The sequence below is a fragment of the Stegastes partitus genome, unplaced genomic scaffold (assembly GCF_000690725.1).
Source record: "Stegastes partitus isolate 25-593 unplaced genomic scaffold, Stegastes_partitus-1.0.2 Scaffold373, whole genome shotgun sequence".
Classification (NCBI taxonomy): domain Eukaryota; kingdom Metazoa; phylum Chordata; class Actinopteri; family Pomacentridae; genus Stegastes; species Stegastes partitus.
This window is the reverse complement of record NW_007578104.1, coordinates 71,632-91,861: the sequence shown is the minus strand read 5'-3', so window position 1 is coordinate 91,861 and position 20,230 is coordinate 71,632. Positions and strand designations below refer to the sequence as shown.

Here is a 20,230-nt window from a genome sequence, read left to right as displayed (position 1 = left end):
CGATCCAATGTGTTCTGCCATTCTTCACAGACTATTGCTTTCTTCTGCTCTTTGCTGGAGGCTCTGTGTTGCTCTACCGTCATCTTAAAACATCCCACAGGTGTTCTACTGCTTCCAAGTTAGGCCAAAATATATCGTAGTCACGGTTTTTTGCTTTTTTAATTTTGGCAGTGTGCTTTAGCTGATTCGCATGCTGAAATATTCCTCCTCTGCCAACACTAGAGTCAGACTGTCAGCCGGTGTTCATGGTGCCATCTGTAGATGTCTTCTCTCAACACCTTTTGCATTCACTCATTAAACTCCACCACGGTGCTTCACTGTCAGGACCGTGTGTTCACTGTGGTGACCAGCTTCATACCAAACATGTTGGACTCCATCTGAGCCAAACAAACTCATCCTGGTCTCATCTAACCAAAGATCCCAACATTCACCAGGCTTCTCTTCATGCATTTTAGCAGAAGTCTAATCTGTGAGCTTTGTGCTGCAGAGCGAACAAGTTTTTTTTTTTCCATAGACTCTGTCCAGAGAGGACGATGATATGAATGATATTATGCAGAATCCTTTGCACTGTCCAAGCTGTCACAGAAATTCAGATTTCTATCAGACTCACTGTCAGATGTTTCAGTCCTCTGGATGTTCATGTCCATGTGGAGCGGTGACAGACGTGCAGGTAGCCAGAGTGCATTCACAGGTCATTTAATAACCTCGTTAAAGACGTTCTACAATGGTTTCCACTGGTGTTATTTATTAGGCTCAAAAGCTTTTTCGAGACTACGTGAGCGCGGTTTGATCAGATTTAATTGACGGCGCTGGAAAGTCGAGCGAACAACCTCACGACTTTCTCATTCTGATTCAAATGCAGTCAAACAGTGAAAGTTCATGACGTCAAACTCATTTAGACAAACAGATAAACATGTAAATCTGTCATCTGAAGTGACCAAAACTCTTCTGACCTCAAGAGAAAATTCATACAGGCTGTCATCATTCAGTATGAAGTTGACTGATCTTTTTTTTTGGTCATTTTTGTCGTGTACCTTCATCCTGACTGTTATTTATGGCCATTAAGTGCACACATTTAACTGATTATGGAATACGTGTACGTTTGTTTTAATTTCTCAACCAACTGCTGATTATTTTTCTCCATCAATCAACAGAACTCAGAACATTATCTGTTTAATTTCTTGAGCTGTTGAAACCAGACCAGACGAAACAAGTATAAAAATATGCACCTGATATGTTTTTTTAAACCGCTTTTTGTTTATTTTTTAATTTATTCAACTCATAAACATTTTTATTCATCAAATGCAGTCTCTGCAATAAGCGGAAAATGCACAGATTTCTATCATATAAGGTGAGACAGACCTGTTGCATTGTGTTGTGTGTAGTTATTCCCAAAGGCCCGTTCTGATCCATCAGAATCCTAGAACATATCTGGAGTTTAGACTGTTTGTGAGAAGAAAACAAGCGATTGTGACGGTTTATAGTTTTCAACTGATGAATCAAAGTCATATCCTGGAGATGCCAGTGATTGAATCCTTAACTGAACCAGCTGCAGCTCCTCCCTCCAAAGGATCGGTCCGTCTGAGGCGGTACCGGTACCATCCTTAGACCAAATTCTACCACCCGAACGGTCCCACACAGTTTATTATAGATGTACAACTTATAAAGAACACAAAAAGGCAGCCGTGCGGTGTTTTCTCCGGCTGCACCACGGGGGCAAAGACTCCCTCATCATCCTCCTCATTACTTATTCAAAGGTATTTGACGGAATTAATAATGCAGCAAGATAAATTCATAAGCACTGGGTTGTCTGCATAGCTGCATGAGTCTATTCTTTCTCTCCCCACCTCGCTCCTCTTTCTTTGCCTCTCGGTGCCATGAAGAGGACTCCCACTGAGCTTATAAATGCATGCTTATATAAACCTCTTTCTGTGCTTTGTCTCTGACTCCCCCACACATCCCCATCTGACAGTGTGCTCTATCTTTCTGACTCTTACTGTCTCTCAGCTGTAATTCCCTCTTTATTTTTTTGTATGTTTCTCCCTTCAGTGGATGTCTTTGTTTCCTGTTTTTTCTTCTTCTTCTCTATCTACAGTCTGTGCCTCCTACTTGTTTTGTGATCTCTTTTTCTTTCTGCTTCCCCAACACCTCTTTCCCCATTCCTTATACGACTTCACTGCATCACATTTGCACCGATCCCGTCCTCTGGAGACGTCCGCCTCCAGCACATTAGAGGCTCATTACATTTACATTGTTTTTATTGTGGCCAAACACTTTGGGGACAACGAGGGAATTGGTTCAAGAGAGAAATGTGGTGCGCTCGATGCGATGCTGTGCTTACACTTGATCTAATTTATCCACTTTCAATTCGATTGTGCACAATGTGTTTTTGTACCAAGTTGGGAAAAAACCTCTCCTCCTGATGTCTCTGCAGCATCGCCAGCGGTTTCGGCGGCGCTTTGTTCGTCTACCTGAACCGACTGATCGTCCAGTTCATCAGGAAACAGAAGGCCATCAACAGGTTCCTCATGAAGAAGTAAGTACACCTGCAGAGAGGTCCGGTCCAGAGACGAACTTCTGACACCATGACGGTCTCTCAGAGTGCTGTAGCTACGTTTTCATACAAACGTAATGAGGCGCTGCTACGTATTTAACTCACCAACAGTCCAAACAAAGCTGAAGTAATTACAGAATTAACAAAGCACACCGTTACGCATCGGTAATAATAATTCAGTTCTATACTAATACATAGACATTATGCCGCTGTGTAAATGTGGTGTAAAAACTGAATATTTAAGCAAATGTTTACATCGAGAGTCCCTTTGATGGTTCCATGGCAGCTTCTTTTTACATTTTTTTACATCTATTTCAAGCCACCGACGTGATGGGAGTGGAGTCGAGCATCTGTGACCGGCCTTTAACTCTCTTTGCTGCATCAGTCGGCAAAAAGAGCAACTTAAATCCACCCTGACACTGAGGCTGCACATGTTCTCATGGCAGACACACATAGGAAGGCCTTCATCGTCCTTCTATTGAGCAGCTGCTAAGCTAATACGCCAGAGCAGGGCCTAGCAAGTTAGCATTGCTCTGACAACAGTAACTACGATCCATTAGCTTAACAGGGTTCTCATCAGAAATGTTTGGGGGGGTCTTAGCGACACTCCCCGGCTAACTGAGGTGTATTCAGGCAAATATTTAACCACAAGCGCCGATGCAGTTTCTCAACCGTAGTCTTCGATGTTCGCAGCTAAGACGCTAATGTAACGTCTTTGCTGCTAAAGGTAGAGAAACTGCATCGGCGCTTGTTGATAAATACTTGCCTGAATACATGTCAGTTAGCCGGGTAAGCTTGTGGCGCCCCCCCGTGGATGTCGGCGCCCTTAGCATTAGCCTGTACTGCCTATGCCCAGGGCCAGCTGTGTTTGGGGAATAATGTAGCAGCACAAAATGCAGAAACTAGCATGAATGAAATAGCTGTTGGTGAACATCTTTTAGTTAAAATCTAGGAAACTATCCCTAATAATTAATCATTTTAGTAACTTCTAAAGAAAAATAATTGTCTGATTTCAGCTTATAAATGTAAACTGAATATAATTTGGACTTTTGGTCAAACAGAACCAGACTTTAAAGGTGTGACTGGCATTTTTTGACCTTAATTGTTGTTAATTGATATAATTAAACACAGTGATCCCACAAATCTGCACCCAGCGACCATGCGAGCCACCATGCATACAGTAACACACAGAAGAGTGAGTGGGTTCCACTGAGATCTCTGCTGAAGTTCTGATGATGTTCTGTGCATGCAGCACAAAGACTGATTTAAATGAGGAGCTACAGTTTTCTGAAATTCTAGTTTCCCTATCAGGTTCTGGAATCAACCACCAAATCTTAGACTGAAAAGCGGTTCATGTTTAGGTGCATGATCAGGTCATTAGGTCATGATTCCTCTACACTTTGGATTATTTGCCATATTTGATGTTCAAACTGGGATGTGACCAGTTGAGATGACTGGAGGATGTAATTCCAGTCAGCTTCATGCATAGTTGTGGTATGTTTGTGATACGTTCATTCAGTTTAGATTCTGATCACCCACACAGATCTATCATCCAGGTTGTGTAGTTTTGTTGTACCAGAGCTCACGGTGCAGCCCCGACATGTCCCCAGATGTTTGAATTAGAGTTAACTTTACAACTAAGCCGACGTCTCTCTACTCTGTGATTAACGACGTGTTGAATCACTCGTTTGGCCGCTCTGCAGCAGCGTTAACGTGAATGATTTAGTTGTTCTGTTGTATTGACGAGCGTGCAGCCTTTTACAGTATAACGAGCAGAGGAGACGCGTCTTTGCCAAGTCGCTCATTTAACTGTCAGACATTGATTTTTTTTGTCTGTTTCTTCTCTTTATTCCTTCTTCTGTCTGCCACCTTACATTTATTTTTCCTTCTCTCTCTCTCAGGCGTCTGCTGTATCCAGCGCTGGTCACTTTGCTTATTTCCACGCTCACATTTCCTCCTGGATTTGGACAGTTCATGGCTGGAAAGGTAGGTTCCCCACGCCCAGTCGACACACAGTATGAAGTTATTTATATGATCGATAAGCATTGCACTGCAGCAGTGGATGTGGGAGTGAGCCTGCGGCTTTATGGCCCATTACGTGCCAACTTTATCCATATATGCTGCGTATTCACATCAGCGTTTTCCTTTCGTAATGCTGTATGTGTGAGAAGAAATCATCGCTGTAGCTGTGAGCGAACAGCTTTTTGATTCATTCAAACCATCTGGAAGTTTAGTCACATTAGCCGGAGAATATTTATGAAGAGAAAGTCGTCTCAACAATGGTGACGAACGTGTGCTGTGACAGTAAAAACAAGCCTGATGGATGTGTGCTGTTCTGTGTCTGAACTAATGAGCAACAGCTTTACACGTCAAGGCATCAGAACCCAGCTCAGAGTTTATAGATCTGATAAGATTGTCCTGCAAATGTAAATAAGTAAAACTACATCTCTGTGTGGAGTTTTAAGCCGCCCGTATCATGCAGTGTGCTGGTGTTCCCTTTCTTTTAGTAGCTTAAAGCGTTTTGTAAAGAAATCTGCAAGGAGTTCTTTTCCACCACAAAACACCACCTCTGACCTGTCCAGGGTCCAGGTCACATAGCGGGGCTGCAGGTGGCTCAGTGGTTAGCACCGTGGCCTCACAGCTAGAAGGTCGCCGGTTGGCGTCCCGGTGAGGACACCCGGGATCTTCCTGCGTGGAGTCTCCATGTTCTCCCCGTGCAGCGTGGGTTCTCTCCGGGTTCTCTGGCTTCCTCCCACAGTCCAGAAACATGCTGAGGTTAATTGGTGATTGTAAATTGTCCGTAGGTGTGAATGTGAGTGTGCTTGGTTGTCTGTCTCTAAGTGTAGCCCTGTGATAGACTGGTTACCTGTCCAGGTGAACCTGCCTTCACCCTGAGTCAGCTGGGATAGACTCCGCCCCCCATGACCCTGGTGAGGATGAAGGTGTAGAGATGATGGATGGATGGTTTCAAACACCCTCAAACGAAGAATGAGCAGCTTTCTGCCTTTATTCTCTCACTGGAGCAGCTTCTACTGGATCAACATGTCTCCACCTGTACTCAGCTCTGAGTGACCATACTAACCAGTTTAACCTTGTTGGACCAGTCAGCACAGAGCGGGCTTTACAGGAGTGGGCCCTTAAAGACATAGATTGTAGCAGACCCCCAACATGTAATGACGTGCCTGTAGATGGACACAACAGAGACTCTTTAATACTCATTCATGGTGTCTGATCTACAAATCTATGATGCCTTTATGTGCAGCACATCACCAGAAGAAGACACCATCAGGCTGTGAAGTTAGCGAGCAACAGGTCTTATTAGTATAAACTCCAGTTAAAGCCGCATCACGCTGGAAAATTCTGCAGGTGTTCTGTAAAAAATGTGTGATCCGAAAAGGTGCTTCTCCCTTTATGAAGTTACAGGATGGTGCTGAAAGTGTCTGAGCTACAAGCACCTAAATAAAGCCAGAAAAAGAAGAAGTCACTGCATACATTGAGCCGAGCGTCACAAACATATTTGGAGATTTACATCCACAGGAACTTTTATCAGATTCATGAGCTCCAGGTTTAATGTACACGTTTTTATTTATTCAAGTTGTGATTATTTTTTGTTTGAATTGTTTATATGTGGATTAAACGGTGCGTTTGTGAACACCGTTAAATGCAGACCTTCTTTCTATGTGTGGATAGAGTTTGTCCACACTGCTGTCTGTCTGGAAAACAGAATGAGTAACTGATATCGATGAGCAAAACAAAAGGTTGGGACTGCAGAGAGGAAATGTTGATGCTTCTGTTCAACCACATGACTGCACATCACAGCAGCCAGACCAGATGAACGAGCTCATCCGACTCATGCTCATGTCTGCATTTGGTGTAATTAAACTGAGCTTCATGCGCTGCTAGAAGCATGATTTATACACATGTGGCACCAGGTTGCTGTGGTCTGTCTGTTGCATCGTTAACCCGACTGCCGCTCATGCCGGCGTGTGATCGTGTTCAGACACTCGCAGCACAGGTTCAGATGGGTTAGGGTTTGTGTGTCATCTGGAGGTCTGGATGAACGTCGCTTTGCTCCTGAGGGCGACTCGTAGGAATGGATGTGTGTGACTTCTCTCCAGTTTCCCCCCTTCATCTGTCTAATTATCAGAATTAGAAAAGGAATAGTCTGTGCATCCTTGGGCTTCACACACACACACACACACACACACACACACACACACACACACACACACACACACACACACACACACACACACACACACACATCCGCTCGGTCTTGGCTCTTAATGAGAGCGTGAGTCAGGCTTCTGAAGCTCAAATCTGCCCACGCTGGCCCACTCCTCCTAAAGCTCTTCTCCAGAGTGCACACTCAAATTTCTGTATCTCAGATCCCACTGTCTTGCTCGTACACTCCTCAATCATCATTTCTGTGGCCACGGGCAACATTATCGCCTCCCCCCAGTGTCTGCATCTAGTCAGGAACCCACTGCAGATGAATTTGTTTTATGCTTCCTGCCTGCTCTCCTACACCTCAAACATCCAGTGACGTCTTTTAATACACTTTCAGCCCATCGCCTTCTGGCTTCACGGCTCGAATCCTGCACCAAAACACACAGGGTTTTAGTGCAGGTTTAGGTCAAAAGAAAGATTGACAACAACCAGATTGAATGCATATCAACAAGGCACGAAGTAAAAGAGAAGAGCAGAGGTTAACCACGAGCTGAATGGATCAGGAGGACATGAGCGTCTATGAACAGTTTGGAGGACCCAGCTGAATATACGTTAGCATTTATCAATTTGAAATCATCCAATTAGGCAAATTTAATGCCTGTTGTGTCACAATATTTTACCAAAGATTTGTCTCCGTTGTCATGACCGAGCTTGAAAACATCTGAAAAACCAGTTGCAGTATATTAGCTAATTAGACTTTATTGCATTGAATCATTGTTATGTTTTAAAGTAAAATGGTCGAATAGCTCAGAATAAATACTGATTTAATCCTTCAGATTGTAGAGCGGTGCTGATAGCAGGAAAACAACCACAATGTAAAAACAAAGACCAGCACATATTTTTTCTAATGACTTGCAAATGGAAGTTCATCAGATTTGGAGAGTGTTGAATAAAATAACACAGAGAAGAGACAAACAAACCTGAATAAATGAGTAGACAAACACACACTGCATGGTACAATTAAGCAATTAACATCCAGCCATGTTCTCTTCTGTAGAGATGCTCAGGAGGTCCAGCTGGTTCTGATTTGATGTCAGGATGAAGGTTTATCGTTGGGGCTCATATGGCAGGAGCTTCAGTCACTGAGACTGCTCCGCTGGCTTCAGTAGCAACAGTGAAGTATTTAGATCAGAAGGAAAGGCATCAGGATGTAGGAATTATGTCTTTAGTGCAAAGGACAAGCAGAAGAGCAACACCTCCTCAGATGACTGAGACCGTCAGTGCAGGACAAGATCAGGAGGGACGTTATAGAAGGACTTCAGTGAATAAACCCCTCAGTACAAACATTAATGCTCATCTCAGTGTGCAGTGGTGCAAAAACCACAGAGAAGTGGACGAATATGATGCAGTCAGATGAATCAAACACCATCGTCTCCACAAGGGGGTGAGTGCTGATGTAGCAGAGAACAGTTCTCTACACTGCAGATCCATACAGAGCTGTTCTGAGCGGTTGTCTTTATCCAGTGATTCAACATCGTACGTCATATACTGAGTGAATCCTCAATAAAGCAGCAGATTCAACACGTGTGTGCTCTGAGGACTGAACATGTGATTGAGGGTTTTGCATTTAGTGTTTAAAGTTCAAACCCACAAAATCTGCCAGAACCTTTGGCGTCCTGTTTGACGACCAACTAACCTTCTAGGCTCATGTGTCCTCTGCTGCTGAGTCGTGTTGATTTGTCCTGTATAACACCAGGAAGATCAGACGTTTCCTGTCTGAACATGCAGCACAACTCCTGGTCCAACTCTCATAATGTCTCCTGCAGCTCCTTACTGGCAGGCCTCCCCACATCCACGGTCAACCCTCTGCAGATGATCCAGAACGCAGCAGCACGTCTGGTTCTCAAACACAGCACGTCACCCCGATGTTCAGATCGCTTCATTGGCCTCCAGTTGCTGCCCACATCCAATTCAAAACTCTGACACTTGCCCACAAAACTACAACGAGAACAGTTCCCTCAGGTCTACACTCCCTCTGCTCACTACGCTCGACCAACCAGAGCCTCCTGATCCGACCACCACAACAGGTCCAGTAGCTGGACTCTCCTCCTCTGTGGTGGAACGAGTTACCAAACTGTTCAACCTGCTGACACCCTCTCAGTCTGTAAGAACAGACTGAAGAGCAGCTCTTCATTGAACACTTTTGCACTTGACAGATGAAAAACAAACAACAACAGAATGATTCCTGTTACCTCCCTACAGCCTGCTGCTGGCATCAGCGTCCTGTCACACCTGAACTCCTTCTATATCTCTGATCTAGATGGTTTTCTCCTGACCAGACCCTTGCTTGTGTTGTATCTGCTCTCAGATGGACGTCGCTTTGGATAAAAGATAATCAAACCTGTAGACTTGTAGGAAGTTGGAGTCTGTTTCTGGACGTTCATATTTGAGGTCAAGATTGCTTTTAATGAATGGAGACACTGACTCAGTTTGCTAACCCATATTAATGAACGAGCTCCCAAACGCTGCAGTGTGCCGCTCATGCCGGCCTGTGCTGATGATGTCGCCCCCTGTGGTTCCAGCTGACCCAGAAGGAGTCTCTGGTGACGTTACTGGACAACAGGACGTGGGCCAAGCAGGGCATCGCCGAGGACTTCGACTACATCGGACACTCCCAGGCCTGGAAACATCCGCAGCTCAATGTCTTCGTCACGCTGGTCCTCTTCATCGTCATGAAGGTAGGAGAGGACTTTTACATACTGGTCATTAAGATTAATTTATGTCAATAAATGCGATCCAGCGAGCGAGGCAAATGTTCATGTTGTGAAAACTGAATTATTTTTCTTCTTCTCCATAATTTGCCGTCTGTTTTCCTTCTGGGTGTTTCACTTCTTTATTTAAATTCCTGTACGCATACATTATTGCACCTCCCCTCCCCTTTCTGTTTGTAATATATCCGCTGGTGCAGTATGTAAATCTCATATATGCAGCAGCTGCTTGTGGCTGCAGTGGAGTTAAAGGAAAACCAGGAGGAGATTGTGAACTGAGCATAAGATAGATGGGAGGGGTTCTGCTCCTCTCATTCAACTCTGGATCGAGCTAATGGGAAAGTATTGGATCGGAGCCCATCTTTTTAGTCACTGCTAAAGAACAAAGGGAGGCCGTGTTTAAAAAAGTGTTGGAAAGAGGCCTATCTCCCCCTCACGGTGTTTCAAAGTTCTGCTCGCGGGAGGCCATTTAAAGTTTTGGTCCGTCTTTGATGCTGTATCGCTGAGTGAATCCATGTGAACGTGTAGGAGCAGAGATGTACTCATACCTCAGAGTTACACGGACCAACGTGAACGCTGGGACCTGATTGGATAATAAAGGTCAAATGAAAGCTGTTCGATTAGAGAAACTGAATCCAGCTTTACGGATAACGTGTGGTTATGAGGATGTTATCATGTGTGACTCTACGGTGAGGGTTGTAGGAGCCAGGTACTTTGAACTTCTAATCTCGCTTCTTTATAAGATTGCTTTTGCCAGTTTAAATCACAAATATCACCAATGGCAGATTCTATTTCTGGGTTAAATCACTATTAATTTCTTCAGAGGTAAAATGAAACCCGTGTCTGCTCGGGCAGAACTTCTCAGAAGCTCCGTGAGGTTTCATAGGTCACAGATCTCCAATGATCTCACATCACTGAGTTCGAAAAGAATCTCCTCGATTAACGTTTCGGGTTTGACTATGTATAGATATTTGAACCTTTCTAAACGTCGTAGCTGTGCAGAAAAGCGACCTGTGTTTGAGAGAAGCAGTGTGTGAAAGTATGAAAGCAGAGAAGGGCTCACTCCACCTCGTCTCCCTAAACTGGCATTCTTATAAAACTTAAGCTGCATTCTGGAGTAATAAATCTTATGTATAAGACTAATGGACCCTCACAGAACGTCTCCTGGGTGAAAATCTTATTGCTGACTCATGCCGCCATCCTTCTTATGCAGACTTTGGGAATCCTACAAACTATAAGGGTCACAGTCTCAGATCTAGGAGGAAAAATGTGTCTAATGTAAATGAGAGTACAGGTGGGTTGTATAGCGAGACGACGTCGCCTCACCTGGCCGGTCGTTGTCAGTTACTTTCAGTCATGTCGTATACAGATAAACCCGTCTGTTTTCTTTGCTTTCTCAACCAACAAAAGCTGATAATGGATCTTAAAGTGTTAGAAAGTTCTGACTTTCCAATGTGGAAAGCTGATTTAAATGGATTTGATTCTATTCAAACCCCAACCACAGTGTGCATACTTTCATTTAGGAGTCCCTCTCCTGTCTTAAGTTTAACCAGTAAAACCTCGTCTCCGTGCCTCAAAGTTACACGTTTAAACGTTTTTTCCTCACGTCTCAAGCTCAGAGTTGCCCTATGCTACACAATACTGGACTGCTTCGGCGTACAAGTTTGGACCGAAAACTGATTCTGAAGAAGATTAATGATACAGAGAGCCTCAAACTGCGACGTGACAGGGATTGTTTCCTGATTGGTACATACGCCGTGGTCGTTTGTTGCTGTCATTTAGGGTAGAAATGCTCATCGGCGATGGTGTTAGCTGCTTATTTTGCTCATGAGGCGTCTCCTGGCACATAACATCTATGGACCTGTTAATAAAAAGTCTTGATTCTCACCAAAAGAAAATACCTAAAATTCTGATTATACAAGGCTTCATGTGCAACACACAAGATCTATTTAGAACAGAGTAAGAGAAGGGGCTGGTTTTCCGTCTTGGTGCTGTCTGGGTTTGAAGTGACGCATCGCTGGCTTGCGTACAGCTTGCCAGGTGGCTAGCGGCCGCTTTGCTCTGTTTCGGTGCAACACGATCGCTGTCCTCGCTTGTCCCACAGAGTTAATCACACAGCTCGTCGCTGGTGGCAGGTGTCGAGACTGAAACGTGCAAAACTACAAAGCACACGTAACAAAAGAACACTGACGCTAAAGGTAAGAGAAAACGTTAAGGAGCATTGTGATGGAGGCAAATTAAAAAGCAACATGCATCAGTGGATAATGTTTGGATCCCTGCTGCTCTGCTGAGGTGAGAGGCAGGAGGGCAGAGGAGGACATGCAGTAAAGGTATCAGTAAGTGCTTCTGGCTGAACTCTCCTGGGTCTCAATGAGCTAAAACGCAGTGTGATAGCAAGTATTGGAGCCAAACCACTGCACTGCTGGTCTCAGTGGAACAAACAAGCTCAGTAGTTACTATATATTCATTTTCTCCTATGAGACAAAATGTCAGAGTCTCAGCGCCCATCCTCCTGTTTCTCTTTAAGGAGACGAGGTCGCTGGTGTTTGAGCAGAGTGCTGCTGGTGTTGTGATTAGATTGGCTTTTTTTTAAAAATATATATAACCTTTATTTATTTGGACTGCACCGCTCAGCTGAAATGAAATGTCCTTTTCCAAAACCAAAAACAAAAAAAAGCAGAGGTTATAAATGTCCCCTTGCTGCATCAGGAGCTGAGTGTGTGTGAATGTGTGTCTGTGCTGAACTTGTAAAGAACACAAAGCGAGCGCTGCACAAGTGTGAGTGGGTGTAGAGTAGGTGATGTGGGTTTGTGTGTAGGGGAGAACAAGGTAGTTTCAAATCTGTAGCTGTTACTGTACTTGACATTTAAAATAGGTTTAAACAGCAAAGCTCGTATGAAAAGCACTTTTTTTTTTCAACTAAAGTTCATTAGTGAGGAAACAAATATATCCAATCATTAATGCAAAAGCAGCTCAGAGGAAGATGCTAACAAATATGTTGATTTAAATCTTTACATGTTCTGTAACTCCAGCGTTGATGCTCATATGTCACACAGGGATCACTGAACTGAAGCAGCACGTTGTTTTACTGAATACTGATAATAAGGAGATGCATCCTGTCTGGTTGTGTTGGTGCAAAATCACATGCCGAAGGATTGCAGTTATTTTCAGTAGACACACATTTCATACGTTGCTCAGTAGTAAGTAGGAAGAATCGTTTTACCTGTGACTGGGGAGAACAGGTACGCCGCCTCTGTGTGCATCAGTATTTGGAATATTTATTCAAATATCAGACGTGCTTTGCTTTTGTTTTTTGGGGGAAAAACTCACTTTAATTTTCTTTTCAGCTTCATTTGCTGCTTCCATCTTTCTGGTCAGTGATGTACTTTAAGAGTTTTATGTCTTTTGAACAAACTGCCATGAATGGAAGCAGAAGCTTTACGAGGCCTCACTGCAATTATGGGCACTGAGGGCCCTCGAGTTAAAACTAATAATGTACTGGGGTCATGTGGGCCCCCAGTCAAAAGCACTTAAATCCTCCGGTGCAGTTTTAATACGTGGAAGTACTTAGTTTATGTTTCCATGGGTCCCAATTTAATGTATCAACACACTGTCAGGGGGTAGAAATAGGTTTGGATGAATATTGCACAAAGAATTATTTACTTACAAAACTAAAATCAGTCAATGTCAAGCTGTTAGCCACAATTTACATCTGGTGAGTCTCACTGAAACCACGTTCACATGCAACCAAACAATCTGTGGGATGTAAGATCAGTGCTGATGTCGATCTGATCCATTAGGATCTAACTTTACACATGTTTTGACTGCTGACACAAAACCGTCTTCTTTCTGAAAACTGCTGTTGGTGCCAAAATGTGGGTTCATGTTGGATCTTTGTGTTATAGATCTATATCAGCGGTGACGTTTCTTCATCTTACACAGCTTTCAACAAATATCTGAATGTTTTTTTAATGGTTCAAACACGATAAGCTCATAAAATATTAATAAATATGTTCACAACAGCTTGTCTGGTCACACAGTCCAGAGGAATCCTTTAATCTGAGTTATTATTGGTGCCACAAAGAAGGATTTTCCTTCAAAACCTTTCAAATGAATTTCAGTAAAACGGTCACATTATATGGAAGTTATTATATTCAGATGTTTAAAATCCCACAGATTGATCCTAAACATTCAAACCAAGTTGAATCAGTAAACACAAGGTAGTCTATACGGTGGCAACACGAAGCTTCATATCATAACGTAGCACTTATTAAAACAGCATCCACAGTGAAGCAGAACTGCTGCCGAGCACACTGCTCTGGAAAACGTGGTTAAAAGTCCAGAGTGAAACGGGTACCCAGCGCTGACCAGAGGCTCCAGTGTCACAGTTATGTAAGCCTACAGACTGATTATGTGACTGTACTACAGTAACTCACTGTCATGAGATTACAGAACATCTCTCAGCCTTTTGTCCGTCACCACATCTCAAAGAAAAGGACCGTCAAGTACCAATTCTGATTACTTTATCCAGTGGGTTGGCCTGAATCAACTCTTCTTGATGAAAGCCAGCCATGCGTTATCTCATTCCCACGTGTGTGTGTGTGTCCCAGTCACGTCCTCCCTCTGTCCTTTAGCGAAATAGTCTGATGGATCGTCTCTCAGCGTCATTCCTCTCCGGGTGACGTCCAGCCCATGTCTGTGTCTGCATGTATAAGGTTACCAGAGACAGACAGGTGCCTGTAGGTGGCATATAGGTGAGGCGCACACTTTTCTAACTTTAATCACCCACCTATCAAATCTCATTGAGCGCTTCTCATCTTCTATCTGTGGACATGCACTGACTCACATCCTCTCACACACACACACACACACCAGAATCTCGTATGACACACACACAGCATTCAAAGAGAGGCTGTAATGGCTCTGTCTAATTACAGCCTTTGGTTTTCCTGGATTCAGCCTGGTGATTTTCAAAGAGCAGATTGCTCTCTCTCCCTCTCCTTCTTGGTAATGAATGGTTCTTTTATTCGACTTGGCAGCCATCTTGTCTTGTTGCTCCTTTTCATGCCGAAACTTCAGGAAGAGTCTCATTCCAGCTGCTGAACTTTTTCGACGGGGAAGGTAAAGTGTCTCATGTCAGAAAGTCCTTGTCAGCAGGTCAGCGGATGAAGCTGCTCCGTGTACTTTAATCGCATGTTTTTGGTGCAGCACAAGACGGATGGTTAAGAATGTGTCCTCAAGTTCACCTGTTGTGAAGAAGAAGAAGAAGAAGAAGGGCGTCAGATGTGATGCTGTTTTTTTTTTGTGAAGCTTTTCAACACCTGAAGTCACACACACAACCCTGGAAACTAATTTGGCGTGCTTTGTAGTTGATTGCACACCACTAAAAATAGCATTTGCGCACATCAACAGCTCTCACGGAGGAGTGGGTTTATTAATACAGGTGTGTGTGAGTGAGTGTGTGTCAGACAGACAGAGAGCTGGCGGGACTGTGATTGGAGTGGGAATAGAAGAAGGGCCCCTGAGGGTCCCCAGAGGCCCCCAGGCGATAGACTGTCCTCTCAATGTGACACACACACACACACACACACACATCAGCACAGGCTCCCAGATGACTGACAAATTAAATAGAGTGTAAATGTCCTGGATACTGCGTCATAACTGATACCCTTGACATGAGTATCCTTCACTTCTCCCTTCTGCCTCACTCGTGTCCTCCTGTTTGTAAAGTTTTGTCTCTTTCAGTCAAACAGCAATAAATCAAAACGAAACGTGAAACCAGAGGCGAGGAGTCAAGTGCAGTGATTATATAGTAAATGTGTGTGGACGCCACCAATAGACGACTTTTTCATTAGTTTTTTTTGTTTTCATATTCAAATTACCGACCCACAGGGAACCTGTGTAAGGACCAGCTTGATGACTGCTTTTTGAGGGTTAGCGTGTGGTTTTAGGGTTAGAAATAGGTTAATGTTGGGGTTAAACACTATGGATAAAAGTGGTTAGCGCTGCCGCCTCACAGCTAGACGGTCCTGGTTTCGATTCTGGGACTTAGAATCTTCCTGCGTGGAGTCTCCATGTTCTCCCCGTGCAGCGTGGGTTCTCTCCGGGTTCTCCGGCTTCCTCCCACAGTCCAGAAACATGCTGAGGTTAATTGGTGATTGTAAATTGTCCGTAGGTGTGAATGTGAGTGTGCTTGGTTGTCTGTCTCTAAGTGTAGCCCTGTGATAGACTGGTTACCTGTCCAGGTGAACCTGCCTTCACCCTGAGTCAGCTGGGATAGGCTCCAGCCCCCCATGACCCTGGTGAGGATGAAGGTGTAGAGATGATGGATGGATGGGTTTTTATGTTAAGGTTAGAGTGAGTGTCTAGGGAAGGTATTCTGTCAGCGGAGTGTCTCTGGAGGGAGAATGAACATAATGAACATCAGTGCAGATGTTTGTGTGCGTGCCAGCGGAGCTTTCACTAAAACTACAGGCGTCGTTTTAATTGTATATAAAGATATATTAGCAAAACTGTAAGGAATGCAGTAGACAGTGTGTTTATCTGCTTTCACCCTCAGAGCCCAACAGAGACTTTGCATCCAAATTCACATCCATGACTTCTCCATTGACAGTGTGTATTGCTGTGAGGTGTCCAATGAAACCGCCTGACTGGAGCTCTCCAGCGATGCTGGTTGCTTCTCTGTGTGACAAAGTGTTGATTATTGAAATAAATCAGTTCTGAATTTCTATCAGGTTTAATCGTAGTTTCAACCTGCATAAAGCTCTACGTCCATTCTCAAACCCATTCCTGGTGTTTGGTGCGTGTATTGTTCGTCCTTACAATGACCAAGATAAGAGTATAAAAGTAAAGGTAGTGCAATTACCCTGACAGTAGCCCAGGGCTCAGAGGGTTAATGTGTTCCACCAGTGTTAGCATATCTGGCTAACCTACAGTAATAACTTAAACAGAATTATTTCTGAGCCCGAGGGGCATTTCATACCTTAAAGGAGGCTCTGTTCGCAAAAGCATATCCGCTGTGTCGTGTGTTTTCACTGCGTGGAAGCCAGTCCAGCATCCTTTGTGTCAGAGTGAGGCCTAGTTTCAGCAGCTCCACCTTGCTCCGTATTGATTTGGGCAAATGTACAATCCAGCAGTCCCATCCAGACTTGACCTGAGTGCTGCGTTTATCACACACGTTGGTTAGTCCTGTTCTTCACAGCCTCTTTGTCTTGTTACAGCAACGTGAAACTTGTACAGAATCCAAACAGAGCGTAATTCTATCATCTGTCTCGCTTTTGCAATTATCAGATCAAATCAAGTTTATTGTCATGTTGCTGTACATACACAGTAGTACAGGCAGGATGAGAGTTTCTTCAGGATTATTTAACCAGCAAGTTTTGCAGAATGCACGTCTGGGATAAGACACTAAACGTTCAATCCCGCTGTCTCCTGAAGGGGGCGCTGTGTCCATGCCGCCATCACGTTGAACATGGCGACCCTCTTCAGGTCCTGGTAGGTCTTCAGGGACACAAAGACACACGATGCTGCCCAGAGCTGTCTGTCTGTCTGTCTGTCTGTCTGTCTGTCTGTCTGTCTGTCTGCATCCCCTCCAGCTGTCTGTCCGTCTGGGATGCTGTCATGGAGCCATGTTTCTGTTAAAGCAGACACACAGCAGTCCCTCCACTCTCTGAGGGTTCATCCCAGCAAACATCCAGCTGGTTGTGGAGGGGTTAGCCTTTAGCCTAGTAACTGCCGGCGTCGTCTCCGATCGGACTCTGTGTTGGTGTAGTATGTTCACTTTCAATGTCTCCTGAAGGGGGCGCTGCGTCTATGCATGCCACCATCACCATGGCAACTTAATATGTACCCAAAACAGGAGTTTGTTAAAATTAAACATCAGATTTTCCTTTTTTTTCTTGTCTTACTAAAATACTAAGACTGATTATTTATTTCAAGGTATACAATCAGTTACAAGGTAAAAGCTTGATTTTTACTGGAGGAAGTCTTTAAAGTCAAAGCTCGCTGAGATCCGCTTGTGATTGTTCATTCAGCCGATGAAGCCGACCGTCACCAAGCTGCCTTTCCTCTCCATCAATCTGCCAACGTTCAGTTTAGTTCTTTGTCTTTCAGCTGGTGAAACATTCTCCACTGAGAAGCAGGAAAAGAAATGTTTGAATTAAACAGATGATGAAGCAACTTCATGCATCTCTTCATCAAGTCTGATCAAATTGTTTTCAGATCATTACTTCCCAATGAGTAAACAATTTAGTATTGATCAGTTATATTATAAATATGCAATTATTCCCACTGTGCCTTATCTGTTCTCTACAATGAACGGCCAGCACTGACCTGAAGTGAACCTGCAGGTCTGCCTCTGTGAGCTGATGTACTTAACCAACAGCTCAGGACTTTACATATTAGAACCTCAAGTGCACAGCTCACATTCAGCTGAACAAATTATATAGAAATATCATATTGCCAAGGCTACGTTAGCTCCCGCTGGTCTTTTATGGAGGTTTAATCTCATTTGTGCTCTCTGTGGTTGAAACGTTCCACTCAAGGCTTGGAGAGATTGCATTTTAAGATCTGAGGATTGCCTTTGTGCTGCGTGTTCCTGATGAAGTTGTGCTTTGCTTGTGGTTCAGGAGTGGATGATTTTCAGGTCAGTGGTGGAGTTGTTTCTGTCAGACGTCTGGTAACCACTGCTGTGACCTGCTCGCCGTGGCCACTATTAACTAGTTGTCCACAAAACCAAACAGGTCAAACTGACCCTCGCCTCATTTCAGCTGGCTGCTCTTACTGTGAGATCACAGTAATCATGTGTTGGAGCTGTAGCATTACATGTCTGGGAAGCGTGAAAATGGGTCATTTTGAGTGCCTCAGTAAACCCTGTCATTTTTTCTCTCGCCATATGCTGGAAACTGATTGGACAGACTGGCGAAGACACGTCGATGTAAAGGAATGGGGACACACTCTGTCTAAGCTCTGCCCACACAGCTCAGTGTTCAGGCTTATGAAACAACAAGATGCAGAACTTTCCTTTTCACTGAGTTTCTCTACCTGCTGCTCTCAGACACTGATCGACAGTTTCTTGTCTCCGCTCAGCGTTGGTCACCAGCAGCAGGAGAAAATTAAAGTTGTGCAGATTTGCGTCAGTGTTTTTAGGTAATAGACGGAGCCTGAGTAACTTGTAAAGCCATTATCGGTCCATTTTATATGCTGATTCATCCCCTGAGAACACCAGAGTTTCTCTACAGGATTTTGTCTGTAATGTGCTTAAACATCACTTCATGTCCTTAAACATTCACAAAAGACTTTTGCAGCCGTTTTAGTTGTAGTTGCTATAGCAGTATCTTTAGCACTTTATTAGTTAGCCTTATGCTACACAGTTGGACGGGTAATTCAGCCATACATGGTGGAAACAGAAACTGATCCTGAGGAGGAATAATGACATGCAGCCCTGGTGCTGACTGCTAATTGTGCTAATATGTCTCCGACCATATGCAGAACACCATATGGACATGTTAACGGAGTAAAAGACTTGATTGTCACTGACTGGATGTCTTCATGAGAGCTCGTCTCTTTGATCAGCTGTCCTGCAGTTAAACTCTTGTTGCATGGAGGTGTCCTGAGGCTGATGTCTAGTGATGTACGGGCAGTCTGCCACGGTGGAAAGAAACCGTTTTACAGAGTTATGGTGCCGTAATCTGACTGAAGTTGGACTTTAGTAATGTTAACAATTAAACTACTGTAATTTCCCGACTATTGAGGCACCTTAATGTAAGCCACACCCACTAACTTTAGATAGATATTTACACAAAAAGATGTTTTAACTTTTAACTAAATACGTGGCGGTAGCATACACATGATACGTACCGTAGAGGCTTTTTTCCAAACAGTGCCTGTAACACGGCTGCTTAAGAAAAAATACCTACCAGAAGTCACTGATGGCTATCTTCATCTTCCTCCTGCACTGAAACCACTAAAGTCGTCTTCTTCAGTGTCTTCAGGAGCTGAACAGCCTCAGAATCACTTCATCACTTCCTCAGTCTCTCTGTCGTCTCAGCGTCACTTTAGTCTCATCGTTGTTTAAGCCGCAGAGTTCAAAGCGTGTGAAAGAAGTAGCGGCTTATAGTCCAGACATTACGGTACAAAGAAAACTTCCAAAACTCTTCTACGAGTCGGCATCCAGGTGGAGGTCCTCTGCACGGTAATATCACCTGCAGAGGGTGTCCACTGTGATTTTCTCCTTGACTTGACCTCACATTTAAATCATGAGTGTGACTGTGGTCCTGAACATGCTCGTGTACACGCAGCCTTCGTCCTGTCAAACAGAGCAGTTAAAAAGTTTGTGCCTAATGTTGTTCTTAATGAGACACAGGAAGCACACGATGCAATAAAGAGTTAAATGAACACCCACTAAACAGACCGTCTGTTTACGGTATTATGGGTAGAGTATCTCTACATGTGAGGTTCTGACCCGCTCGTTACACTTTGCATCGCTGCCAGTTTGATTCATCATTTGGCATAAAGCAAATTACAACCACGTTGTGATCACAAACGTGCATCACTGCCAAGTAGAGTTTTAAGAAGGCAGCTGTTTGTGTTGAGCAAACACATTAATAATAATAACCACTGAGGAAATCTGACTCGCATATCTTAACTAATTACTTCAAAAATAGTATAGCCCTGGAGCGGATCGGTAACTTACCAGTCTCATTAAAGCCACGGTCAAAATTCATGTGCTTCATTAAGA

The 20,230-nt window shown here is 43.9% G+C and overlaps 1 protein-coding gene across 2 annotated transcripts in view; it reads left to right on the top strand.

The window, feature by feature from the left end:
- Nucleotides 1-20,230, top strand: part of LOC103359445 (chloride channel protein 2-like) — a 203,008-nt gene that overhangs the window by 120,298 nt on the left and 62,480 nt on the right. For both annotated transcript variants that reach the window (XM_008284783.1, XM_008284782.1), the window contains 3 exons: nucleotides 2,435-2,536; nucleotides 4,456-4,540; nucleotides 9,307-9,462. In XM_008284783.1, the coding sequence (XP_008283005.1) occupies nucleotides 2,435-2,536; nucleotides 4,456-4,540; nucleotides 9,307-9,462 (343 nt within the window). The remainder of the gene's footprint in view (nucleotides 1-2,434; nucleotides 2,537-4,455; nucleotides 4,541-9,306; nucleotides 9,463-20,230) is intronic.